Source organism: Erythranthe guttata, chromosome 10, assembly GCF_056151865.1.
Source record: "Erythranthe guttata isolate IM_541 chromosome 10, IM_541, whole genome shotgun sequence".
NCBI classification, from domain to species: domain Eukaryota; kingdom Viridiplantae; phylum Streptophyta; class Magnoliopsida; order Lamiales; family Phrymaceae; genus Erythranthe; species Erythranthe guttata.
In genome coordinates this window covers 19,383,343-19,407,505 of record NC_142542.1, presented here as the reverse complement: position 1 = coordinate 19,407,505, position 24,163 = coordinate 19,383,343, and the positions used below count along the sequence as shown (strand labels likewise).

At 33.8% G+C, this 24,163-nt stretch overlaps 4 protein-coding genes across 4 annotated transcripts; 1 reads left to right on the top strand and 3 right to left on the bottom strand.

Annotated features, from left to right (window-relative positions):
- Positions 1-615: 615 nt before the first annotated feature.
- On the bottom strand, positions 616-1,903 carry LOC148767770 (protein MIZU-KUSSEI 1-like). The gene has a single exon (XM_088824430.1). The coding sequence runs from the start codon at positions 1,612-1,614 to the stop codon at positions 790-792; it is 825 nt and encodes a 274-aa protein (XP_088680556.1). The 5' UTR covers positions 1,615-1,903; the 3' UTR covers positions 616-789.
- Positions 1,904-5,095: 3,192 nt separating this feature from the next.
- LOC105970746 (agamous-like MADS-box protein AGL18) lies at positions 5,096-8,203 on the bottom strand. Its single transcript, XM_088824425.1, has 8 exons — positions 7,951-8,203; positions 7,002-7,083; positions 6,662-6,726; positions 6,450-6,549; positions 6,133-6,174; positions 5,903-5,944; positions 5,598-5,734; positions 5,096-5,473 (listed from the first exon to the last, which is right to left on the bottom strand). Exons 1-8 carry the CDS (start codon positions 8,130-8,132, stop codon positions 5,404-5,406), a joined length of 720 nt encoding a protein of 239 aa, XP_088680551.1. The 5' UTR covers positions 8,133-8,203; the 3' UTR covers positions 5,096-5,403.
- A 3,126-nt stretch (positions 8,204-11,329) lies between these two features.
- LOC105949412 (P-loop nucleoside triphosphate hydrolases superfamily protein with CH (Calponin Homology) domain-containing protein) lies at positions 11,330-17,362 on the top strand. The gene is made up of 20 exons (XM_088824424.1): positions 11,330-11,590; positions 11,751-11,826; positions 12,183-12,340; positions 12,426-12,572; positions 12,663-12,915; positions 13,014-13,105; positions 13,200-13,271; positions 13,450-13,551; positions 13,654-13,728; positions 13,827-13,908; positions 14,013-14,108; positions 14,192-14,362; positions 14,459-14,565; positions 14,653-14,833; positions 15,007-15,169; positions 15,255-15,505; positions 15,592-15,755; positions 16,014-16,798; positions 16,896-17,062; positions 17,164-17,362. Exons 2-20 carry the CDS (start codon positions 11,757-11,759, stop codon positions 17,247-17,249), a joined length of 3,222 nt encoding a protein of 1,073 aa, XP_088680550.1. The 5' UTR covers positions 11,330-11,590; positions 11,751-11,756; the 3' UTR covers positions 17,250-17,362.
- Positions 17,363-17,963: 601 nt separating this feature from the next.
- Positions 17,964-20,441, bottom strand: LOC105949410 (Glycosyltransferase family 61 protein). The gene is made up of 3 exons (XM_012972715.2): positions 19,904-20,441; positions 19,726-19,791; positions 17,964-19,322 (listed from the first exon to the last, which is right to left on the bottom strand). The coding sequence occupies exons 1-3, from the start codon at positions 20,139-20,141 to the stop codon at positions 18,061-18,063; spliced, it is 1,566 nt and encodes a 521-aa protein (XP_012828169.2). The 5' UTR covers positions 20,142-20,441; the 3' UTR covers positions 17,964-18,060.
- Positions 20,442-24,163: the final 3,722 nt, after the last annotated feature.

Genomic DNA, 24,163 nt, shown 5'->3' with positions numbered 1-24,163 from the left:
TTTTTGGCATAGAATCTTTATAGGGTTTGTAAATACAATATAGTTTATTTTTTTAAATAAACCATGTGCAAACTTTAGTGCTTCCAAATTGAAGCATCACGAGTTGCCCTACGCCCCAACCCCAATTTGTATTTTTATTTAATATTCAAGTTTGGCATATTTTATACCCCTATTTACATGTAGATGCAAAATGCAATACATAATGAAACATAAAAATCAAAATAAGTGATCTAAATAAGTATACCGATCATGATCAAATATTTTTTTTTATTGAAATTTAACTAATTATAAAAGTTATGATATATATACAAATGCTGTCACGTAAGGGATGGTAGCAGTTGAAGTAAATGAGTATGTGTCAACTGATTCAGGTTCAAATTCATTTGTCAAGAGTTGTTAGGTCGAACTTGTTACACATGGTTAGTTAGTGTGATTTACGTCTCTCATATTGTTTACAAGCTATTATACGAGAGCATATGTTTACGGAGTACAACTATATTGTTGACTGCAGATTACTTCATTATTTAAAAAAAAATGAATATACAAATGTAGCAATTAAAGCAACATATTAAAAATAAAAAAGCATCCCACATCAAGAAAAAGGTACAAGTATAATATAAACCATATGAAGTAGAAGGCCCTCCTCCTCAACAATCAATTTTCTCCAAATTTAATTAATTATAATACAGAGACTTATGATTATTAAATATAAGAAATCCCCTCAAAGCAACATATGGAATACTAATTAAAATATTTGTGTGTAATAATGTAAAATATAGCAATAATAAATCAAACTCTAAGCAAGAAAATGCTGAGTTCGGGCCCACCGTTTCCATCCGGGTTGAGCATGTAGAACGCCTCCGAGTCACGGCTACCCACCACCCTCTCGAACCGGGCCCTCATGTACAGCAGCTCACCCTCCGCCGCGCTGCTTTTCCCGCCGTCGTCCACCACCGGAATCACCCCCGCCCCGACGGATACGCTCTGCACCGTCCTCAGCACGTGCCAGTCCGACTCCGTGCACGCCCTCGTCGCCGCGTACCCGCACTTCCTCCCGTTGCAGTACATCGTCCACGTGGGCTCCCCGAACAGCCTCACCGCCGCCGCCCCCCTCCCCCCAACGCCGCCGCGCGGCTGGTGGATCTTCTCGCACTCCAGGGCGATCCTCACCATCCCGGAGGACATCTCCTTCACCAGCGCGGAGGTCGACACGGCGAGCTCCGCCAGCAGAACCGGCTCGGATCTCGGGTCGTACTGGACGGCGAAGCTGACGTGGCCCCTGCGGTGGCCGAAGAGGGTTCCGGTAACCTTCCGGCCGAGCGAGGGGGTGACAGCGAGTTGGTTTGGGACGCCGAGCCATCTGGGCAGGATGGTTGGAAAGGTGAAAACCGAGAGGAGCGACCGGAGTAAGGCGGAGACGCCGCTGCGGCCTCTGCTCAGGAAGCTGAAGGCGGTGGTGGTGGAGTTGGAGGGGCGGCGGACTATGGCACGGTGGTGGAAATCCTCGAGGGACGACGAAGTTGATCTTAAAAAGTTGCCGGAGACAACTATCTTGCCGTCGGTGCTGCTAGTTCTTGGAAGTGCATTAGGAATTACTTGCTCATATTGTCTCATTATATATATATATATATATATGTGTGTAACTATGTGTGTGTGTGTGTGTGTTTTAGAGGAAGAATATGAAAGTATGATTCAAGATTTTAGTTCTTGCCACCACAATTAAGCCAACAAACAAAATGATGGTGAAATAGTGCGTGTTTGTGTGTGTGTTTGTGTGTGTGTATGTGTGTGTGTTTGTGTGTGTGTGTGTGTGTGTGTGCAATTCAAGAATGGAGAGAATAAATAAATGAAGACAAATATGAAAGTGTAGTGATATGTTATTTATATGATGGTGTTTGGAGTGTGAAGTAATATATATATATATATATATATATATATATATATATAGAGAGAGAGAGAGAGAGAGAGAGAGAGAGAGAGAGAGAGAGAGAGAGAGAGAGAGAGAGAGAGAGGGGGGAAATGAATTAGTGTGGGGGTGGTGTGCTCAACGGCTCATCATTTCAATGGGGGCTAATGCCTAATACTTATATACAAAAGGCAATAATTGTTTTTAAGTTATGAATTAATATATAAATAAATACAAAATGGACCCTTTTAAGCAACTATCAATCATATTTATACACGTGCAAATGCTCAATGACATTGATCTTCTTTAATTAGGGCATCCTTTGTAGGACCCCTTGTCCTTATTAGGGATCACCACTTTTAAACATTAAAAAAGAAAGAATTTTCGGTCCGCTGTTGAAGCAAGTTAGACTGTGTTAATTGATTCACGCTCGAACCTACCTTCCAACGGTCGTTAGATAGAGTTTGTCATGTATAATTAGTCTAGTGTGGTTTTTGTTTATGCATTGCAAGTATTATATGAGAGTGTAGGTTTACCCAGTGCACCTACATAGTTTGCTGCAATTCCTTCGTTATATATATATATATATATATATATATATATATATATATATATATATATATATATATAGGTAATAACTATTATTATATTTTTTGTACAATGAAAAAGCATGATGAATGCCATCTCAATTATAAAATCATTAAAATAAATAAATAAAAAAGAATGATAATTAGTGAAAGCCAATATTTTTAATGTGATATGATTGCTAGTTGATTGTTGGTTATTAGGGTCATTTGTTGTTGGAGGTGTAGTTAAACTTGAAAGGGACTTAAATTCAATAGTTGAATTAATATTCCAAATAGTTTATCTAACTCAAATTCTATTGCTACAAAAATATTTGTCCCTTTAGATAATTTCCGAATTAGTTGAGAAATAATTAATAATAGTTGTACCGAATCGTACCGAAATTTCGGTAAATCAAATTTCAAACTAATCGGTTCGTACAATTTTTTACTGAATTAATTCGATTTTTTCGATTCGATACCGATAAATATTTAAAATTTGACATTTAAATTTCAATAATCAGCTTTAATCATACCATTTATTTTTATTTTTGGCCGTTGAAACGTTAAATAATAACCCAATTATGAAAGTGACATTAGAGATGACAAAAACTTAATTAAAAAAAATAAAAATTAAATTAACATCAATTAGACAAATATTATTGATGTTACAACTGAGAGGTGACCTTTGTCAACGTGTATTTAGAATAGCAAAACTAAGATACTAAATATACGTCAAACGATGGATAATCTAACAGTTGAAACAAGTTAATTTGTGTCAATCGACTCAAATTATAATTCACTGGTTAACCATTGGAATATCGAGTTCGTCACATATGATTAGTCTAGTGTAGTTTACGTTTCTGATATAGTTTAAAAACTATTATACGAGAGTATAAGTTTACCGAATGCACCTATATGGTTGGTTTTAGGTTTATTCATTACCAAAAAGATATTAAATATATATATATTTAAGTTTATAATAATATATAGCATAAAAGTATTGTTGTATGGTTTTTGATTAAGAATTTAATCAAAATTAAATTGGGCCGGTTCCAAACATCTTGTTTATTTGGGCTTTAGTCAATATGATTGGTGGCCTACCCATTTTTGTTCACTGTATAAACGCCACGTGGACTCTTTTATTACCACAACCCACAAATTACAATTGTTCACCAAGGTCAACTTGTGTCGACGTCAGTGGGTCAACTCTTTTATTATATATTTTTTAAAGTTTGTAGCCATAATATTATCGTACTTTGATTTATTGACAATATTTATGTTCTTTGAATTATTATTGTTATTATTACGTAACATTATTTAAAACTCCATATCCAAATTGATGAAATACAATAATGCAACAAAATGATAATGTATTAATTAATGACTAATTGACCGCTAAAAATAGATTAATTATATATTGTTGCATGTGATGCAATGCTTAAACATTTGTATGATATATATAGCGTGTATATTGACGACGTGGAAGAATTAGGACCACCAATTCAAATAATATACCTAGAAATAAATATGGACAAATTGCGGCCATCCCTTTGAGGTAATATAAGATTGACTTACGAAACCCCATCGTGTTTGAGTAATTACAAATGTTCCATCAACTATGTATTTTTGTACAAAAAAATCCCTCGTTCATTAGGTAAATTTGATACTGTAAGAGTGCACGTGTAAGATAATACATAATTGAAAGGGTGATTGTATAATTATCCACGCATGAAGAGTCTTTTTCGTAATTTGACTTTACGTCAGGAGGGTGGCCGTTATTTGCCCATTAAATATGTAGCAACTTATAATTTCAGAGAGAAATTTAAAGAATAAAATTAATTACATAATCACCATGGGTTACGAGTTTTATCTAATTAAAAAATATTATTATTTTTCTAAAATTTTAACTATAAATATTTTTGTAAAATATTACATCTAAATGGGACAAGGGTAATTAAAGACTAAGGATTCATACATGATTTATAGTTACTTTCGTCTTGTCTCTTGATAGTTCTAAGGGGTATATACTATATAGGATACACACACATTATATATATTGTTGGTGTATATATAATATTATTACATTCTCAAGTATTGTGTAGTCAAAGAACAAAAATATAGTCTTGTTTAATCCAAATAGGTGTATAGTTTTTTTTTTTTTTTTTTTTTTTTGTCTAATTACATGAAACCATGTGATCATGGGGGTAGATTCGGCATAATTTCTAACGAATGGACCGGATCCTTTACGATTCAAGGCCCGGGCTAAGGTCCGTATATACATGAAGTTCGTAGCCCTTTTCAATTTCCCCAGTGATGATATCGAGATTGGGTTGGTTTTTAGTCTATCGCTCCGTTGGTAATATATATATGAGATACCAAAGAGAAAATGAACGAGGAAAAGAATCGACTAGAGAAAATCGTGAATGAAAAGGTCAAAGAAAACCCTAGTTACGACCTCCAGAAATCTCGTGACTTTAGCGAAGGAAACGATCCCTCGAAGAAGGAAGGAAAGTCTTAAGAGGACGACGCTCGAGAAACCCTAAACCCAGGCAGCGTCTATATAAAGGCTTGGAGAGAGAGAGAGAGAATTTGAGATATAGATTAAAATGTCAATTTAATCTAATTCAAGGGGAAAAAAATCTAATCATACTTTATTATTATTATTAAAAATGATTATATAAAAATCATTAAAATACAACCAACCAAAAAAGTTTGAACTCAGCACCTCTCCTCTACTTGAAGAGAGACCACAATACTACATCACTGTATAATCTAATTAAACCAGCATAGTTTTTAATAATTCTAATAAGCATTAAAAAAAAAAAATTGTAAAAGACAATAAGGGTACAACAAAGAAGCAAATCCTTGATTTGTTCTAAGTAAAAATGTTCATATTCGAGAAAATTACGTTTAATCCAATATCATGTTACTCTAGTTGTCGTTGGTTGTTTCGTCCACCTTATCGATTTTCCTTTTGCCACAAATATCGACCGATGAAAATCTATAAAAAAAATTATAATATAAATAATAAGTTTTGGAAAAAAAATTAAATTAATTAATTAATTCCATTAATTTCTAGTTAAAAAAAAAGAGAGAGAGAGAAAATCGTAAAACGGAAAAGTTACCCCAAGCGCAACGAAGTATCAGATAGCCCTTCCTTTTCTGAAATGCAGTCGAGCATGGAGCTTGAACACGCTTCTTTGCTTCCAAAAACACGACTTTCGTTACTCGTGACCCTTGCATGTCTACGAAGCTCCTCAATCTGCATTTTTCAAATTATACAAACACATTATATAATTAATTAATAAAATATGATGATAATATTATGATTTATGGTAATATATATATATATATATATATATATATATATATATATAAAATTCACTTACTACTTTTATATTTTATTTCTTTGAATTAATTAATCAATTACCTTATCAAGCAGAGCTTCATTTTGCTCCAGAACTTTCTTTTCCTAATCCAAAAAAATAAATAAAACAAATGGACTTAATAATTTGATAACTTTTGTAGCTTACCACTAATTGATTTTTTAAGAAAAATAAGGAGACCCCAACTTAATTAATTAAAAAAAAAAAAAAAGATTAACAATTTCTAATATTAATAATTACTAATTTTAAGAAGTTTTAAGAAAAATACGGATACCTGCACTTTTGATTTTTCCAGCTGCTCCCTCAATACTTTTTCCTGAAATTAATTGGTTAACTATTATTAGTAAAATGCTTCAACAAATTATTTTACCAGATTTTTTTTTTGTGAATAAAATCCATGAGTTTAAATTAATCAACTTTAGTTTACATGACATTAATAATTTATAAAATCAGATTTATGTTTTCAAATATTTTTTTAAAAAGTATAATGGTTTAGCAAAAAAAGGTTATGTTTAGATAGAGATTTTAGTTTTTTTTATATAAAATATTTTTTACTAATAAAAATAAGAAAAATATATTTTGCGAATTTACCTTCCTATCCTTGACAGACAAGATCCCCTCCGTAAGCTGTTGTTCTAAATTGTGTAAATCATTGTACGACAGCCCCTCCAACTCCTTTCCAATCATACGTCTAATAAAAAAAACAATTAACTTTAATAATTAATAAATAAAAAAATAAATATATAATCCCCTAAAATATTCATATTGATTTAAAAAATAAAATAAATTAAATTGAAACATACCGGTTAACCATATGAAGCTTTTCAATTTCATCTTTGAGGGCAATTATATCAGCCGTCGGTTCGTTCTAAAATAATTAAAGATTAAACGAACATCGGATTACGAGTAGAATTTACAATTATAATCTCATGTATATTAAAAGAACGACGAAAAATAAACCATAATATTATAAGTAGGGAATGTTCGTTTTTTTCGGTCCCAAAATTGCAAAACACATCCTTAACAAACTCGATTCAATAAGTTCGAGGTATTTACACTTTTGGTCCTTCAGTTTTACCGCATTCACAGTTTTAGTCCAATATAATAATATAATTTTACAATAATAATTTAAAAACAATTTACCTGATGATTAGGTGCATGGTCAACTACTGCAAGTTCTAGCCTTTCATGGTTTCGACTGTATCTAGCCAGAATTTGCTCCATCCTTCAAATAAATTAACCACACAAAATAATTAATAAAACAAATATTCATATTTTGTAAGATAAATCAATCAATTAATTTAATTTTGTAACATTCAATTGGTGATATAATCTTTTAATTTTTTTTAATGTGTTAAACGTTTTGTTCAAAAAAAAATAGTATTTTTTATTTTTGGAAAAATAGTATTTTTAATTTAATATATCCAAGAAATATATTTTTCAGGCCCGGCCCAATGTTAAGACATCACCTATCTTTTGGGCTATTCATTTATCGGGTAAATTACAACCACCTCCCTAAGGTAAAGTGTAATTTACAAAAAGCCCCTTATTCTTGAGAAATTACATTCATACACCTTCATTTGTAAATGTTTTACATCCACAACCCTGCAAAAGGGTGTCAATGTAAGAAATCTACAAATTTCAGGAGGTGGATGTAATTATTGAAAAAGGTGGGGTTTTTTCGTACATAGAACTTACCTTAGGGGGCGGTTGTAATTTACCCTTCATTTATTTTGTGGTTTATGATAAACAAATGTAACTTGTTGATTAAGGCTGTGAATAATTAGCCTCGTCCAATTCATATTAAAATATTAATTAATCTTAATCTCTTTAGATTACCGTAATTATGAAACCCTAAAAAAAATAAAAAAAATAAAAAAATGTTTTTTTTTAATAAAAAAAAAAAGAACAACAAATGTTGTTGCATGCTCAAAACCTAATAATAATAAAACCTAAAAAGGTTAGAGAATCAAATCAAATAACTTGGATATTTTTTAATTCTGCAAGAATCTTTTCATCTAGCCGAAACAGTATTTAGATATATAAAATAAATAATTAAAAAATAAATTAAAGCACCAAAAATTAATTTTACCGGGAACTGGCGAACTCGTAAAGTTTTCCGGTGCCGGAAAAGATTATGACGGCGACCTGAGCATCGCACAAGATGGACAACTCCCTAGCCTTCTTCAGCAATCCACCGCGCCGTTTCGAGAACGTTACCTGACGGCTGTTAACGTTTTCGATCTTTTTTATCTCTATTTTACCCCTCCCCATGGTTCTTGATTTTTTTTTTCTTTTTTTTTACTGCCTAAGACAAAATAATCTGAAGAACCTTACTATTTGTTTCTGGTGGTGAAATATGTATCTATATATATAGAAGAGTGGGGTACAAAGATTATCAATGCATTTACCCTAAATATGGAGATAGAAAAAAATGTAACGAAATATTATTTATGGGATTTTGGGCCCAAAAGAAATTAAATAATAAAAAATAAAAAAATAAAAATATATTTGGTAATTGGGAATTGCCTCTTGGTTTAAGACTTACTATCTATGATGTATTTCAAGAATTTCATGGTGTATTATTGGGGGCAAAATTGGAAGGAAAATATGGAAAAGGGAGTGATTGATTTACTAAGTGTAGAAGTTTTACCTCATGTGGTAATGTGAATTTGCTTGTGGTGGTGGCAATTTCCACCTTTTGAAACAATTTTTTTGGTAGGGATTTTATTTCGAGCAATTATTTTACGACTAAATTTCGAGAATATAATTTCGAAAAATTCTATTGTTGAAAAAAAGGTAAGTGAAAATCGTTCTGGAATCGCTATATTGTTATAATTGTTCGAATCACGAGCGGAGATTTCCTGCGTTTGTTTGGAAAAGAGAAATAACAATCGCACGTGTGAATAGGACTAATAATCGATACGATACGTGTGCGCTCAACACGTGTGAGGTCCATAGGGGGGTTTAATTTGGACGAAAAAAATTTAATTTGTGGGCGTCTGCTGAATTAAATTTTCATTACTCTCGAATATATTTTCTTGGTACGATTATGTATATATGTAATACAAACATCAATATAATTAGCCAATCATTAGAGAAAAGATAAGAATGAATGTTATGGTTTTTCTCCCCTAACAAATTCACAATTTCATATGATTTTATAAGTGAAATAGATATAAATGAGGTCTAAATATAAAGTAGAAATATAAAAATGGAAACGAAATTAACAATGGGTTTTGAACAACCCTAATTTTGTACATTGCCATTTGGGAGAGAGTCTTACTATGTTTGATATTACATGTAAAGAATCCTTTGTGTATATAACATTACCTTTCTTAGGATGTAATGACTTATGAATGCAAAAGTGAAATTATTTGGAAGGAAATATATAATACTATATTAGATAATTTACATCATATATATTGTCACAACAATTAAAAATAAAGTAAAAATTATACCCTTTATGTAAAGTATGTGGAACATTGTCCCTACATTATATTTTTCATCAAAATTGAATCGGTAAAAATAATTTTATTTTTTTCAATTAAATTGAATCTCTTGTTAGGACAATTGTAAATTTGATAATATTACAAATAATGGTGTAATGATTGATATAATGGAATTCTCATTAAGTGGATGATTTTACATGGAGAGCATATAATGTTTTAATATAGGTATTCGAGCTTCGAATTAAATCACAAGTATATATATATACTCCCTTCGTTTCTAGGACTGACAATCGGGTTTAATAAAATGACTAAAACTCATATAAAACGGTTCATATTCGGCCCGAGTCACTAAAATTAAGCCCGACTCAAATATAATTGGGCCGAACCATCGAACTTCGGTTAGGCCCGGAAGAATCGCGGGTCCTATCCGTTCCTTCATAATTGTTGTTTTTTAGCTTCGGACATGGATTGAGAATATCATTAAACGTGACTTGATTTTAGAAAAAATGTATGTTTAGACTAAAATGCCCTTGCCTTTAATTAATAAGAGAGAATATTGAGGAGAGTTAATGAGGGTAAAATTGAGAAACTGTATACTGATGCAGTATTGGATTTCTAAAACGACAGATACTATAAAACAAAAAAAAATCTTTTAAAAATAACAGATATTATGTAACGGATGAAGTAATATTTTTTCGATCGGTTCATTCCATATAAATTCAGATGGGCCCGGAGTCTTTACACACTCAAAACAGACTTTCAAAATTACAAACCTTTAAATGCCAACTTTCACAAAAATCATGTCATCCAAGTATAATTACATGAAAAGTTACATCACGTATGTGCAATATTTGATAGTAGTATCAATTAATGCATATATGTATATACACACATTTATATATGGAGGTTTGCTATCTATAAATAGTTGCAGCACTTTATTTTGTGAACTTTCATATCCAAATGTCCAAAATAGATTATAATTACCAATTTTGGAAAGGAAAGAAATTGAATTTGTGGAACTAATTACCACATTTATATAGTCCTCTAGTGAATTGGTGCTAATCTCTCTTTGGAAAGTTTAGTATTAGCATCTTTCATACGAAACTCCTCTCTTAGGATTAATGCAAACTAATTTATCCTTAATACTATTTAATTTTCATCAATTTTATACAAAGTATATGAATCTCTTTGGATGCTTGTGTTAGTAGTGTCATTTATAATGTGATTTGTTGGGCATTCATTTAAGGATTACATAATGAAAAAAGACTTAAGCTTACTAATATGGATTATTAGAGATTCTTAGAATTACTGAATTGAAACAGAAAGTCAGATCTTATTGTTTATAATACAGTCCGGTCTTCCAATTCAATATTCACAAAAAGATTTCACGACGGAACGACCAACGCCACCAGAGTAACACAGAAGAACCAATCTTCTAGCTCATTCTCACACAACCCCCGATTCGCGCAGAAACCCACAAAGGGAAACACTGATTCAAAAACACAAGCTTACACATTCACCTAACAGTCCCTAATCTCACATGGTACAAGAATGTAAGGATTTTGGTAACATTTAGGTCGTTTATCTGTATCTTAACCGTATAAATGCAACACGAGTCAATGGTCTTTGGAAATCATGACATTTAAATTGATATTTTTTTCTAATTTGAAATACTAATAGTAATTTTGACTTATGAGTCTCAATTGTTTCAACCAAACAAATTTAGAAGGTTGACAAAGCTAAAGAAATCACTAATTCAATTAGGCTGAAATTTTGCAATTTGCAATTTTCAATCATTGATTATTATATGTTTTAAGGGAAACAAATCTTATAAAAAAATGCTAACAAATTTAAATATGGAATATTCAAGAAAAGGCCCGAATCCCAAGCCCAACACAAAGCCCAAAGCGGAGCTTATAAATCTCCAAGCTCAGAAAACGGACGGTCCAGATCAAATCATGCACCCCCACCAACTTAAATTCAAATTTGATAGAAGTAACGTTACGATTCCGGAGCCTCAGGTTCGGATACTCCGAACCTACTTATTTCCTTACAGAAAGTAAAAAAGGAAGGTTTATTAATTAATTAATCAATTAATAAATTAACACATAAACAATTTCAGTCTTGATTTTCTTCACCTCAACTGAGAGAGATTCAATTCGCATTTCACAGCTTTGATTGCAGACCCATTTCTGTCTTGATTTTCTCTCTCTTAAAAATTTAGGGTTTTTGCATTATTTCTATGTAATCCCGCCCAGTTGTGGAAATAAATCTTAATCAGTATGTTCTTGAATAAATTTCTTTCTTTGATAAATTAAATAAATATGCTTTTTTTTATATGTAATGTAAATATGTAATGCTCTCTGTGTGTAATTAGGATAATAGTGTGATTATGGGTTTCGTATTTAAAAAAAAGTTTGTTAATGGTGATTTATTGCAGGTTTTAATGGAGGATTTAACAAGAAGAGGCACTGTGGGGGAGATGAACTTCGCTTCTAGAAGAGCTGAAGAAGCATGTATGTTTTTTTTTTTTTTTTTTTTTCTAATTTCATTATTTTGTTAATTTTTTTTGTCTGTATTGTTCGTTACACGAGAAACGATGCATGCATGTTGGGAAATAAAATGTTGATTGTTTACCGGATACTGTTAATCTGTTGATCTTGTTGTTGAAATTCAGGGCAATTTATGGGGGTTTCTTTTTTTTTTTTTTTTTTTAATTTAGATTTATTTTTCAATTTTGGGTTTGTGAATTTTGATTCTTGTTTTCTTGATTCAGCAAAGTGTGTGATTTAATCTAGTGGGGCTGACTTAGTTTTTTTTTTTTCGTGTTCGTTATTTTTTTGGGATTGTTCTCTTATTGAATTCATCGCAGCACTTAGACGATACCAAGCTGTACATTGGCTCGATTACCTTGTGGGCCCGCTCGGAATACAGAGCCAGCCATCGGAGAAAGAGTTCATTTCTTGCTTGAGAAACGGACTAGTTCTTTGCAACGTAATCAACAAAGTTCAACCCGGTTCGGTTCCAAAGGTATATATATACTGTCCAAGCTTATATCGAACCATTTTTAATTTTTGCTCGATTTTTTGGATCGTGTAATTATTTTTTTTATTAGGTAATCGAAAACACTTTACTTTCGCCGTCACTTCCATGGGATTCGCAGCCGTTGCCAGCTTATCAGTACTTCGAGAATCTTCGGAACTTTCTAATGGCAGCCGAAGATATGAAGCTTCCTATTTTCGACGCTTCTGTTTTCGAAAGGGTAAGAAAAAATAAACCAACCGCATTGCCCCTTACTACACTACCAAATTTAATCGGCAATTATTCGATTTTAACTGAATTAAATATTCAGGAAAATTTGGAGGTGGGGTCGTCGACTAAGGTTGTCGATTGCATTTTGGCACTAAAGGCTTACCACGAATGGAAGCAAATGACAGGTGGCAACGGGATTTATAAACCACCGAGATCGCCTATTGTAAATTCAGCTGGAAGAATTCACGCTCGTACTCCATTATTGGTTTCTCGTGACACTTCGAGGAAATTAGACTTATCGGGAGAGAGAAACAAAGAAATGCCATCAGCGAATGATATAAGAAAATTAGAAGGTCGTTTAATTTCTTCCTTAATATCTCCCCGAAAACACTAAAATTGTCGTTTTCTTGAATTTTGATTTTGATTTTTTTTTTCTATAATAATACTGCAGATAAAATAGTGAAGGCACTTGCTGAACATATGGTTGAGACGAAGGAAAACTTGGATAGTAACCTAGTTGCTTCTTATCATAGTGGAAAAACGGTATGCAGGGTTGACTTGTAATTCTGATCTTTATTTCCGACAAACAATCAGAAATTCACGAGTTTTACTCACGTGTCTATTTTCCGTTTTTCAGGACTCGATGAATATTTTTAGCAAGATTCTATCGAGTTGCTTCGAGGAACAATTTAGAAGAAAATTTCCTGAGGTGAGTCGTTAATCATTGACGTTACTACGCAATCGGGTATTAGATTTGAAATCGAGTGTCGTGTCCTAATGTATCGTTTTGAAGCTCATGAATCGATGAATATCTTCTTGTACTTTTCGTGTTTTTTTTAATTATTATATAAGATTTAATAGCTTCAGATTCTTGTATCTACAAACAGATGAAACTGAGTATATTGGAGAATTTAAGGGAGAGAAGCTGCTCACCCGTGCGTTCCACATTTGTGCCACTAACCGATTTGTCGAATCTAGAGAACCGCAAGGTATTTATTACTGCACTCGATTCTTGTCTGTTTTAATTGTTTGGTAACTATAAAATTAAAATGTCGACAATTTATGTAATAGATGAATTATTCTGTCAATAGTGTTGCAGAGCTTGCTTAACGAAGGGTAACTGTAATCACTGGAATCTAGTCGAACAGCAAGAAACCGAACTTATCGTAAGTTGTTGTTTCTTTTCCCTTTCGTTTTTCTGTTTCTGCTATTATTTCTATAATTGGTTTTTTTTTTTTTTTTTTTTTTTTTTTTTTGTGTGCAGAATATCAAACAGTTGCTATCGAGTGCAAAGAAGGAAGTCGAGAGCCTGCACTTTCAGCTTCAAAGTGATCTGAAACAACTTGGTAACTTTACTAATAAGACGAACGAAATTCGATATTATGTTTTTACTACTTAAAAAAAAAATACTTACGAAAACAAAATTTGTAAATATGTCTTAATCTCTCAGGAGATCAAGTGCTTGAGATGTCAGCTGCTGCTCTTGGCTATCACAAAGCTGTAAAAGAGAATCGGAATCTCTACAACATGGTTCAGGATTTGAAAGGTTAGTTTCGTAAATAACAAAGTATAGTCCGGTTAAGTGGAAAAATACGAAAATGAAAATAAATCTTTCGTTTTTTTTTTCAGGAAATATTCGAGTTTATTGCAGGATTAGACCTGTGTTTAGTTCCAAAGTGCAAAATGTAGTTGACTTTGTCGGAAAAGACGGCTCTCTAGTGGTTATGGACCCGAATCCCCTAAAAGATGCAAAGAGAATATTCCAATTTAACCGTGTTTTTGGTCCAACAGCCACTCAAGGTAACTGTGAAATTATCTTACATTTAAAAAAAAAAAAAAAAAAACAATCTTGATTTTAGATTTGCTTTATCCGATAATTCGATTTTAATTTTTCAGATGAGGTGTTCGTGGATACACAGCCTCTTGTTCGATCTGTAATGGATGGTTATAATGTCTGTATATTCGCTTACGGTCAAACTGGATCTGGTAAAACACACACTATGGTGAGATTCTTTTACATTGTAGTATACTTGTGAGTGTTGACTTGATTGTATTTTAGTCAACTCATATTTATTACGAACCATTGACAGTATGGTCCTCCGGGTGGATCGGCCAATGAGATGGGAATCAGTTATTTGGCGCTTAATGATCTTTTTGAAATGTGTGAACAAAGAAAGGGTGTCACAACGTACGAAATTCAAGTGCAAATGGTCGAGATATACAATGAACAAGTTCGTGATCTTCTTGCAGAGGACTCGTGCACTAAAAAATATCCTTTTTAATCTCTCTCTCTCTCTCTCTCTCTCTCTCTCTCTCTCTCTCTCTCTCTCTCTCTCTCTCTCTCTCTCTCTCTCTCTCTCTCTCACACACACACACACACACACTATAAATCTTGAATTTGTACATTTGTACAAATTTTAGTTTCTTTAACTATTTAGTTACATTAGAGATCCGAACTTGTGTGAGTGACGATAGCTTGGCTCTTCCGGAAGCTAAATTACGCCCTGTCCAGTCAGCAACTGATGTAATAAATCTAATGCGCCTCGGTGAAATAAACCGCGCAGTTGGCTCCACTGCCGTTAACATTACAAGCAGTCGATCACACAGGTTATTATTTTATTTCATTTTCTTTTTCCGATTATTTATTTATTACATATTATTGTGTCCTTACACTAAACCCCGGTTCCTTCAGCATACTGTCTGTCCACGTGCATGGAGAAGATTCTTCCGGAAGCAAACTCCGTAGCTGCCTCCACTTGGTTGATCTAGCTGGCAGCGAACGGGTCGACAAGTCGGAAGTCACAGGCGATGGGCTGAGAGAAGCACAGCACATAAACAAATCACTCGCCTGTCTGATAGATGTTATGACAGCCCTGTCGCAGAAGCAATCCCATATTCCGTACCGTAACAGCAAGCTCACCTTACTTCTGCAGAACTCTTTAGGTATATTATTTTGTACTATAAGTCGATGTCGCATGCAATAATATTTTTTCGAATACGTACTAATTACGCGTTCTTTTATCGAGCAGGAGGAAATGCGAAAACGCTGATGTTTGCTCACGTGAATCCCGAGGGAGATTCTTTCGGAGAAACGATGAGTACTTTGAAATTCGCGCAGAGGGTTTCGACTGTAGAATTAGGGGCTGCTCGTGCGAATAAAGAGAGCAATGAGGTTTTAGAGCTTAAAGCAGAGGTACAAGTAGTTCCTATTAATTTCAGTTTATTGCATTTAGTACCCCTTGTGTTATATCGGATTGCTATAAAACACCCCTATAATGCATTTTTTTAGCACACAACCCCCTATATAGTGAGTTTTTAGGGGTTATTTTGCTAATTAAATAACATGAGGGTTTTTTTGACAATTAGGAAAAATACAGGGGTGGCTGAGTGCAATAAACCCCTATTTATTAGCATGATTGATAACTTTTGCTTCAAACATTTTTTGTTACAGATAGAGAGCCTCAAAAGGGCATTGGTAAACAACAAGGAAATAATCCAAAGTCCAACGATGAAAAAAACGGCTGAGAAAACACCCCCACGCACCAGAAGATTGAGCATCGAAAACGGCAACCGGGGGGCCAAAACCCCTTCCGGAAAACCTAAACCTTTGATCACCGAGCGAACCCCTCCACCACGTGCTAGAAGGTTGAGCATCGAAAACGGCGCCTGCATGGAGAAGAAGGGGGCCAAAACCCCTTCCGAAAAACCTAAACCGTTAATCCCCGAGCGAACCCCTCCACCACGGTCTAGAAGGTTGAGCATCGAAAACGGCAACAATGCCTGCATGGAGAAGAAGGGGGCCAAGACCCCCCCGACTCGCTCTCGGAGATTAAGTCTAGAAGGGGGCCAAGACCCCCCAAACTCTTTACTGGACCAACCAAATCGAAGAGCTCCTCCTCGTAGTCCGATAAATTCCGCTCTAAAAAGTCCAGTGGTAAGAATTGATGATTCAGCAGTAACGAAAGTTCCATCTTTTTCGGAACTTTCTAATCAAAGGGGGGGTCCTAAAAGTTCGATAAATTCTGCTCCAAAAAGTCCGTTGGTAAAAATTATTGACACAGCGTTGATTCAAATTCCGAAAACGCCCGATCCACAAATAAGATTGAGGAACGAGATTCAAAGAGCGGGGCCACTAATAGAAATCGAGACCCCTTTGTCGAATCATGTAAAAGGAACTTCTCACATTCGAAAATCTCTTCGAACTATAGGCAAACTGATTAACGGGTCGGAGAAGAGGTAATAACCGAATTCTTCTTACACTCATTTAGCTGTGTAATAAGTTATTAATGTTGGCTTTGATTTGATTTGAATTTTTTATTATTGGAAATAATAGGAAACAAATCGAAGCTACGACACCTTTGCATGGAAATATTGTACACGATCCAAAATCACCGATTTCAACTAATGCAAGGGCTTTGAGGAGGCAGTCGATAACCGGCGGCATGCAGCTTCCGGAAAGGTCTAGAAGATCTTCGCTTGGAGGGGTTTCGACCGACTCTTGTGAGTAAAAATTAGGATGACGTGTGAAATTACCATTTCGACCTTGATCTTCGATTACGGTTCAAATGTTGATATTTTTTTTGATTTTTTTTTATGTGCAGATGGAAATGAAAATAGGAATACGAAGACACCACCAACTGATCAAGTTCGTGTTTCTTCGACAAAATTTACGAAACGTTGGCTTTAGAATCGATCGTTGGACGTAAAAGTAGTAGGTTTTTTGCTTTGACTCGAAGCATATTAGTGAAAATTGACATTTGTTTTTAGACACTTTTTTATTAATGGAAATTTTAAGGTTAATCCTTGTTGACAATTAACTAATAAGAACTTCATGAAATAAATAAAATAAATAAATAAATAATAAATAAATAAATAAAAATTATGTCTCCTCAGAAGAGGTTGGTTGAAAATTGAAATGATCTTACAAAAATAAAGCATCTTTTACTAAAAACATGTGTCCTGACAAGTCATCACCACCAATAGATTCACACTATTAATTCTTTATTCTTCAAATTATTTCTTTCAACCTCTATCCATATGACAATTGGATCCCACTATTTTTTAAATAATTAACTCAACTAAAATAATTTATATATATTTTCCAAATATTTTAGGAGAATGGCTATAATTGGAAAGTATAACATGTTTTTTGGTTGGAGGGAGTAAAAAAGCATATTTTCATAGTTTAAGGGGCCAAAGTATTACATGTATATAGCTAAAGGATCAAACTGAAAATTCAGCCGAAATTAGTAAATTGAATGCCGTGCAAGAAAGTTACCATGACATATGGATAATTCAGTCTTTACCAAAAATCCAGCTCATTATTAATAATAATAATAAGAATAATATAATTATTCGAACTCATATAAAACATATATATATATGTCTAAATAATAAAGAATAAAAGAATAAGCTTACAATAATTCTAACATTTAATAATGTACAAAAGTAACAAAATACACTAGCTCTTTTTTTTTTTCACAAACAAGCACAAAAACTCAGTAAAGATGCGAATTAGTAACCGCAACTTTCGAACGTAAACGCCCGTTTTTCTTCGCCACGGAGTAGTAATACCCACGAAGCAACTTCTTCCGGAACCTTCCGAGATCGAGCCTCACATTCTGCCCATCGAGATAGATTCTCTTCGTGTACTCCCACCCCTTTCTGTTCACACTATCGGGGTCCACCAAAACGGGGTCATTTCTGCTATAACGCTCGTACAACGAGCTCTCCCTCGGAAGTATCTTGTACCCGACGTACCTCAAACCGAATCTCACAGCCGGGTCGCCGTAGTAGGTCTCCGCCGCCCAATCGGTGCCAAGTGGCACTACTTGAATGAAAAACGAACCGGGTTTCATGAATAGTAAATGGGTCATGGCCGCTCCGTGGACCCCGATAACAACGTCACTTGAGTTCAAGACTCGGTAGATTTTCGCCAGCTCGGTTGTTCTTTGAGGCCTCAACACTTCGACGACGAAACCGATATTTTCGGCCATCTTTACCAACGAATCCTCATTGGTGATTTCCCTCGACCCGTTTCTTGATACGATCACGAGTTTCGGTTTACGTAAATCTTGATTCTTTTTTGGTATCTCTACTATTTCTTCACGTTTCTCGTCTTCGATGAGGCCGCTAATACGAGGCCAATAAGCTCGATCAAGAAGATCGTGAAAATCTCCTATGGTCTTATTGCCTTCCATTAAAGAAGCATCGATTGTGAGTTCGTTGTGGATTTTTAAACCGACTGTCGCTTCGGGGAAGCAATGGACTCTTTTGTCGTTGTTGAAATCTATAGGCGGGAAATCGGAGAGTTGAGAGAGTATGTCGCCGTACTTTGTGATCCACCAATCATGGTACTCAAGAATGACGAAAACGACCTTCTTGTTCAAATGCTGGGAGGTGATGTACAGGGGCAAAATCCCGTCGTTGAATTCATGGTAAAGATTACCGGTATACCCTCCGGTGGAGAAGAAAACCGCGGGCACGTCGTGGCGGACTTCGCATCTGTCGTGGGGTGCGGAGTGTCGTTTTACGGTGAGGTGCAATTCGTCGACTGTTTCCATCATTTGCTTCTCCCATTTACGAGTGTAGGGCCGGATTCTTTCGTGGTGGATTGCCGCCTCGTCTCCACCGTCGGATATGCCGGAAGGTTGATCGGATTGGTAGAGGGTGATGGAGGAGGAAGTAGAGTGGGTTCTTATGTCACCTCTCATTATACATATGTCTGATCTTGTGCTGCTTCTGTCACAACAAATAGTGCCTGCAAATTAAGATTACCAGAAAACATTAGAAATCAAGATTGTTGTAATAATATTCAAAAATTAAGTTCAGATTAAGATGATGTAAGCCTGATTAAAAATATTAATAATAATTATCAACTCTTAATAGTGTGATTTAGAGATTTTCCCTACCCCACCCCCCCAACCCCACCTTTTGCCAACACATTCAAATCCATAAACAAAAACACAATAAAAATTGGATCTTTTTCAGCTATTCTGAATCAATTTCAAGATTTAAAAAAAATATAAAAAAAAATCAGATCTTTCTCTATTTTTTTCATCATATTGTTAACATAAATTTGAAGAACACACACACACACACACACACACACACACACACACACACACACACACACACACACACACACACACACACACACTAACCGTTAGGAACAGAGGAGCAAACATCAGTTTCAGGACCAAGCCCTTCTCTATTGGGCCCAAACGAATCTGCAGCAAAACAACAATGGAAAAAAAACCAAAAATAAATATCCACAACTAAACTAAGAAAAATATATATATATGTATGTATACATATATAATCTGAGAAAAGAAAACATACGAAGAAGGAAATTGGAGTCGCAGGACAAGAAGAGGGGAGCTAAAATCAAGCTGCAAGAAACAAGAGAGAGAAACACGAAGCACAAGAACTTAGGGTTGGCTCCTCTTCTATTGAAGTAGCCGTTGTTTCCGCAGATTAACCCGAACCGGGTCGGGCCGGGCTCTTCGTCTTCATCAACCATATACTCTTTGCTCTTCTTGAACTGCGTGTACATGTTTTTCCTCTGGTACTTCACCATTTTTTTTTTGCTTCTTCTTCTTTGCTTCACAGAAACTTTACAGCCAGAAAATGAATATGGGGGGGTATGTGTACAGATTGTAAAGGAGATAGCTTTATATTCTAGAGAGAGAAAGAGATAGAGAGAGAGAGAGAGAGAATATGGGGTGTGTCTGGTTTTTGGTAAAGGAAAGGGAGGTGCTTTGTGCCTTCTGGGGTGGCTCTGTTTATTCTTGGGATGGGAGAGAGAGAGAGAGAGGAGAGAGGAGAGAGATAGAGAGAGAGAGAGAGAGAGAATCTATTGATGTTGAAAAGGAGCTGTAATAAGAAAGTGGTTTTAAAAAAGATTAAGACAATTAATTAACGTTTGTTCATATTTTAGGAAAGTAGGGTATGGGCTTATGGAAATGATCAATGACTTTAAATTTGTTTCAAAGAGCTAGACTGTATTATTTGAATTCTAATTAGAAATATTTGGTGTTTGAAAGTGTGCAAAATTTCTGACAGCTTCGATGATCATCTAGTTCCAATCGATTGAATCGACTGGCTAGCTAGCGACAATTTTGATGGTATATTGATCAAGATGTTGATTGGAACGTCGTGAACAGCGTCGAATGTAGACAATATTGATTTATGGTGCTTCGATGATCATCTAGTTTCAATCGATTGAACCGATTGACTGGCTAACGACGATTTTGGTGGTACATTGATCAAGATGTTGATTGGAACATTCAAGGCTAACGACGATCTTGATGGTACATTGATCAAGATGTTGATTGGAACGTCGTGAACATCGTCGAATGTAGGACAATATTGATTTATGGTGGGGGTTTTTTCTTAGCGATCTAGGAGTAATAATTAAGAAGAGTCACGGAACGTACATTCACATGTATTTAACAGTGATTTTGTAGTGTTTTTCGTCTCGGTTGAACCGAATGAAAAATGGAGAAACACCAAAAAATAAGACTGCAAATAAAAATAAGAACAATAATTTATGGTGTTTTCATGAAAAGACGAGAAATAAGAAGAAACGCCACAAATAAGATTGCAATGACAAATCAAAACGAGTATTGATTAATGGCGTTTTCTGTATCTATAGAACCGAACAAAATTTGAAGAACACACTAAAGAAAACAACAATATAACTCTGGTACCATATTAGAATAATTGGAAAATATCAATGATAATTTGATTATTTTCTAACAATGTTAATGATTAGATTAATAAAATGAAGAGAAAAAATATGAAATAAAGAATTATAAATTAAACGTGTATTTTGACTATGGTTGACTGTCAATTGTAAAGATACAGAGAATTCAAATCACAATCAAAGAGTGTGTTCAACGCGCCAGTTGCATGCAACAGCTAATATCTTCGAGGCATTTGTTTTGGACCATTATTGAATTATTAGAAATTAGATAAGGATAAAAGTATTATCCTTTTTTTGTGATAAAAGACAATAATTTGAACTTGCGTGGCTCAATTGAACTAGTCAAAAGTTGTTACACACGCCTCCCCTAAGTTGCATTTATTACATTTTCGACCTCATTTTTATTTCTTTCATTTCTTTTTGGGTGCTCAATTAAATCTTTCAATAGTTATGCAAACTGGAAATTTGTAGTTAGATTCTTTAAGTGGAATAAACTTTGAATATCATATTCATTTTCATATAATATGAGAAGGTGGAAAGATCTTCGAACTGTAGAATTATTCGAGAGTATGAAGGGTTGATTCGGGAGAGCAATCTCTCGAGAAATTCATGTCAAGTAATGTACCGCGTGCAAATTAACTTGATGATTGTGTTTGTCCTTCAAATTAGAAACAAAAGGTCGAATTCAAGAAAATTCGTAAACTCTACTTTCAGATAACTCTGGAAATTGTTTATCATTAATTTAATTACTATCAATTTAATTCCTTAGTAGGAACCTTAGTTAGGCCAACTAGGATGGGATTAATTAAAGACATTAATCTTCTTTATTGAAACGTTAAAAGTCTCCAATGAAACCTAATAATATTGTCTGCATTCAGCTTGTCACACGTGGTTTACATCTCTCGTATAAGTTATAAATTATTACACGAAATCGAAAATTTGTCAAATACATTTATTTAGTTGGCTGTGGATTTATTAGTTATAAAAAAAACTAAGTAGAGTCATGGTGCATGGAAAAGATAAAATTATTATTACAAGATGGTGAAAATACCGAAGTAATTGTCTTAAACAATCTTAATAAGGCGATGATCTCGATTCAAGATAATGATAGTTATTGATTTCTTTAATAATTAAATAATAAAAGCAAAGAAAAAAAGAGTAACACTGTAAAAAGTAGTTTTAGCAGTCCAAGAAACCACTAATGCAAACCAGGGGATAATGGAATATATTCCTTTTTATTGCTTATTATATGGATTAAAATATATTTATTATATTTTTCATAATTATAGGGATTAAAATATATATATTCATAAACTTTTTTTTTTTTAATAAAAGCAAAAAAGTAAATACATTTTCATAATTACACGTTTGAACTAAGATCAATGGACTTATAAAAAAAATAAAAAAATAAAAGCCAAAATTGGCGGCGGCATTTACAGTTCAAATCTTAATTCATTCTCACACGCTAAAAGGTTGTGGAGGTCTTAAGTTTTCTTTGCCTTTGGGACAAGGGCTAAATTGTAAATTTAAATAGAAAATTTGTTTACACGATTTAAGTGTTGAATGACCATCTCAACCAAAAGCTTAAGCTGTTAGTGAAATGTATCATTTAGTATTAATATCTCCAACACGCCCCCTCAAGTGCAGGCGAATTACATTTGAAGCCTTGCACTTGAAATATTTGAATTGGGTGGCGGTGGGATTCGAACTCAGGACCTTTCATTTGGCCTGGCTCTGATACCATGTTGAATGACCATCTCAACCAAAAGCTTAAGCTGTTAGTGAAATGTATCATTTAGTATTAATATCTCCAACATTAAGAATTTGAATGATTTAGCATAACAAAAAATTTCAATGAAGTACAAGAAAAATCATTTTGTTTTCAATTTCTTTTACGGGCTCCCCCTGAGATAAAGTTTAAATTACGAAAAAACTCATCATGCTTGGATAATTACAACTGTCTCCTCAACTATGTATTATCTTATAGATAAACCCCTTTTAATAGATAAATTTAACGCCATAAAGTTGTATGTGTAAGATAGTACATAGTTGAGGCAAACTTGTAATTAACCAAATATAAGGGATTTTTTTGTAATTAAATTTATTTAATGGCGTGACCGTAATTTACCATTTCTTTAAGTTTTAAGTCATAATAATAGCAGCACTATTTATCTACATACTAATTAGTGAAATAAGTAAAACCCAATTGGCACAAAATATGAATATAATAAAAATTGGTCAAACTTAATAAATGCGAGGAGTTTAAGGTCAAAACTTAGGACTTGTAACGTATTTAATTCATGTTTGAGTTTTCTCAATATCATGAAAATTAATTAATTACATGAGGGAATGCAATATATATAAATTAAATACAATAAGTTAATGAAATTTTAATATATTATTTATTACATATTAATTAAAAATAATATAGGGACAATAACAAGTGGGATCATGAGGAGCAAAATTCTATCAACAAACGCTGCTAAAGCTGAAATATACATTTTATTATGAATATGACTTTTTTTTTATATAAATATTATTAATTCAGAAATCGCATTTAAATTCATAATAATAAAAAAGAGGTTCAGAAAAGGAAAAAGAAAAGATTAACTTTGTATAATGATCAGAATTTTGCCAGCAGAAAAATCTGACACACCAATCAGAATCACCAATTGGACCGTTGCAAGAAAACCCATTTGGCTGGATACTGATAATAATTATTTTAATTTAATGTAAATTAAATTAAATTAAATCTGACAATAGCCAAAAATTTGTAACTTTAGTTGGACCACGTGGGTGACAGATAGTCACATGAAAATGGTATACTTCTACATGTCTTTCATTCACATTATATTTATTGGGTAAATTACAAACACCCCCCTAAGGTATGGTCG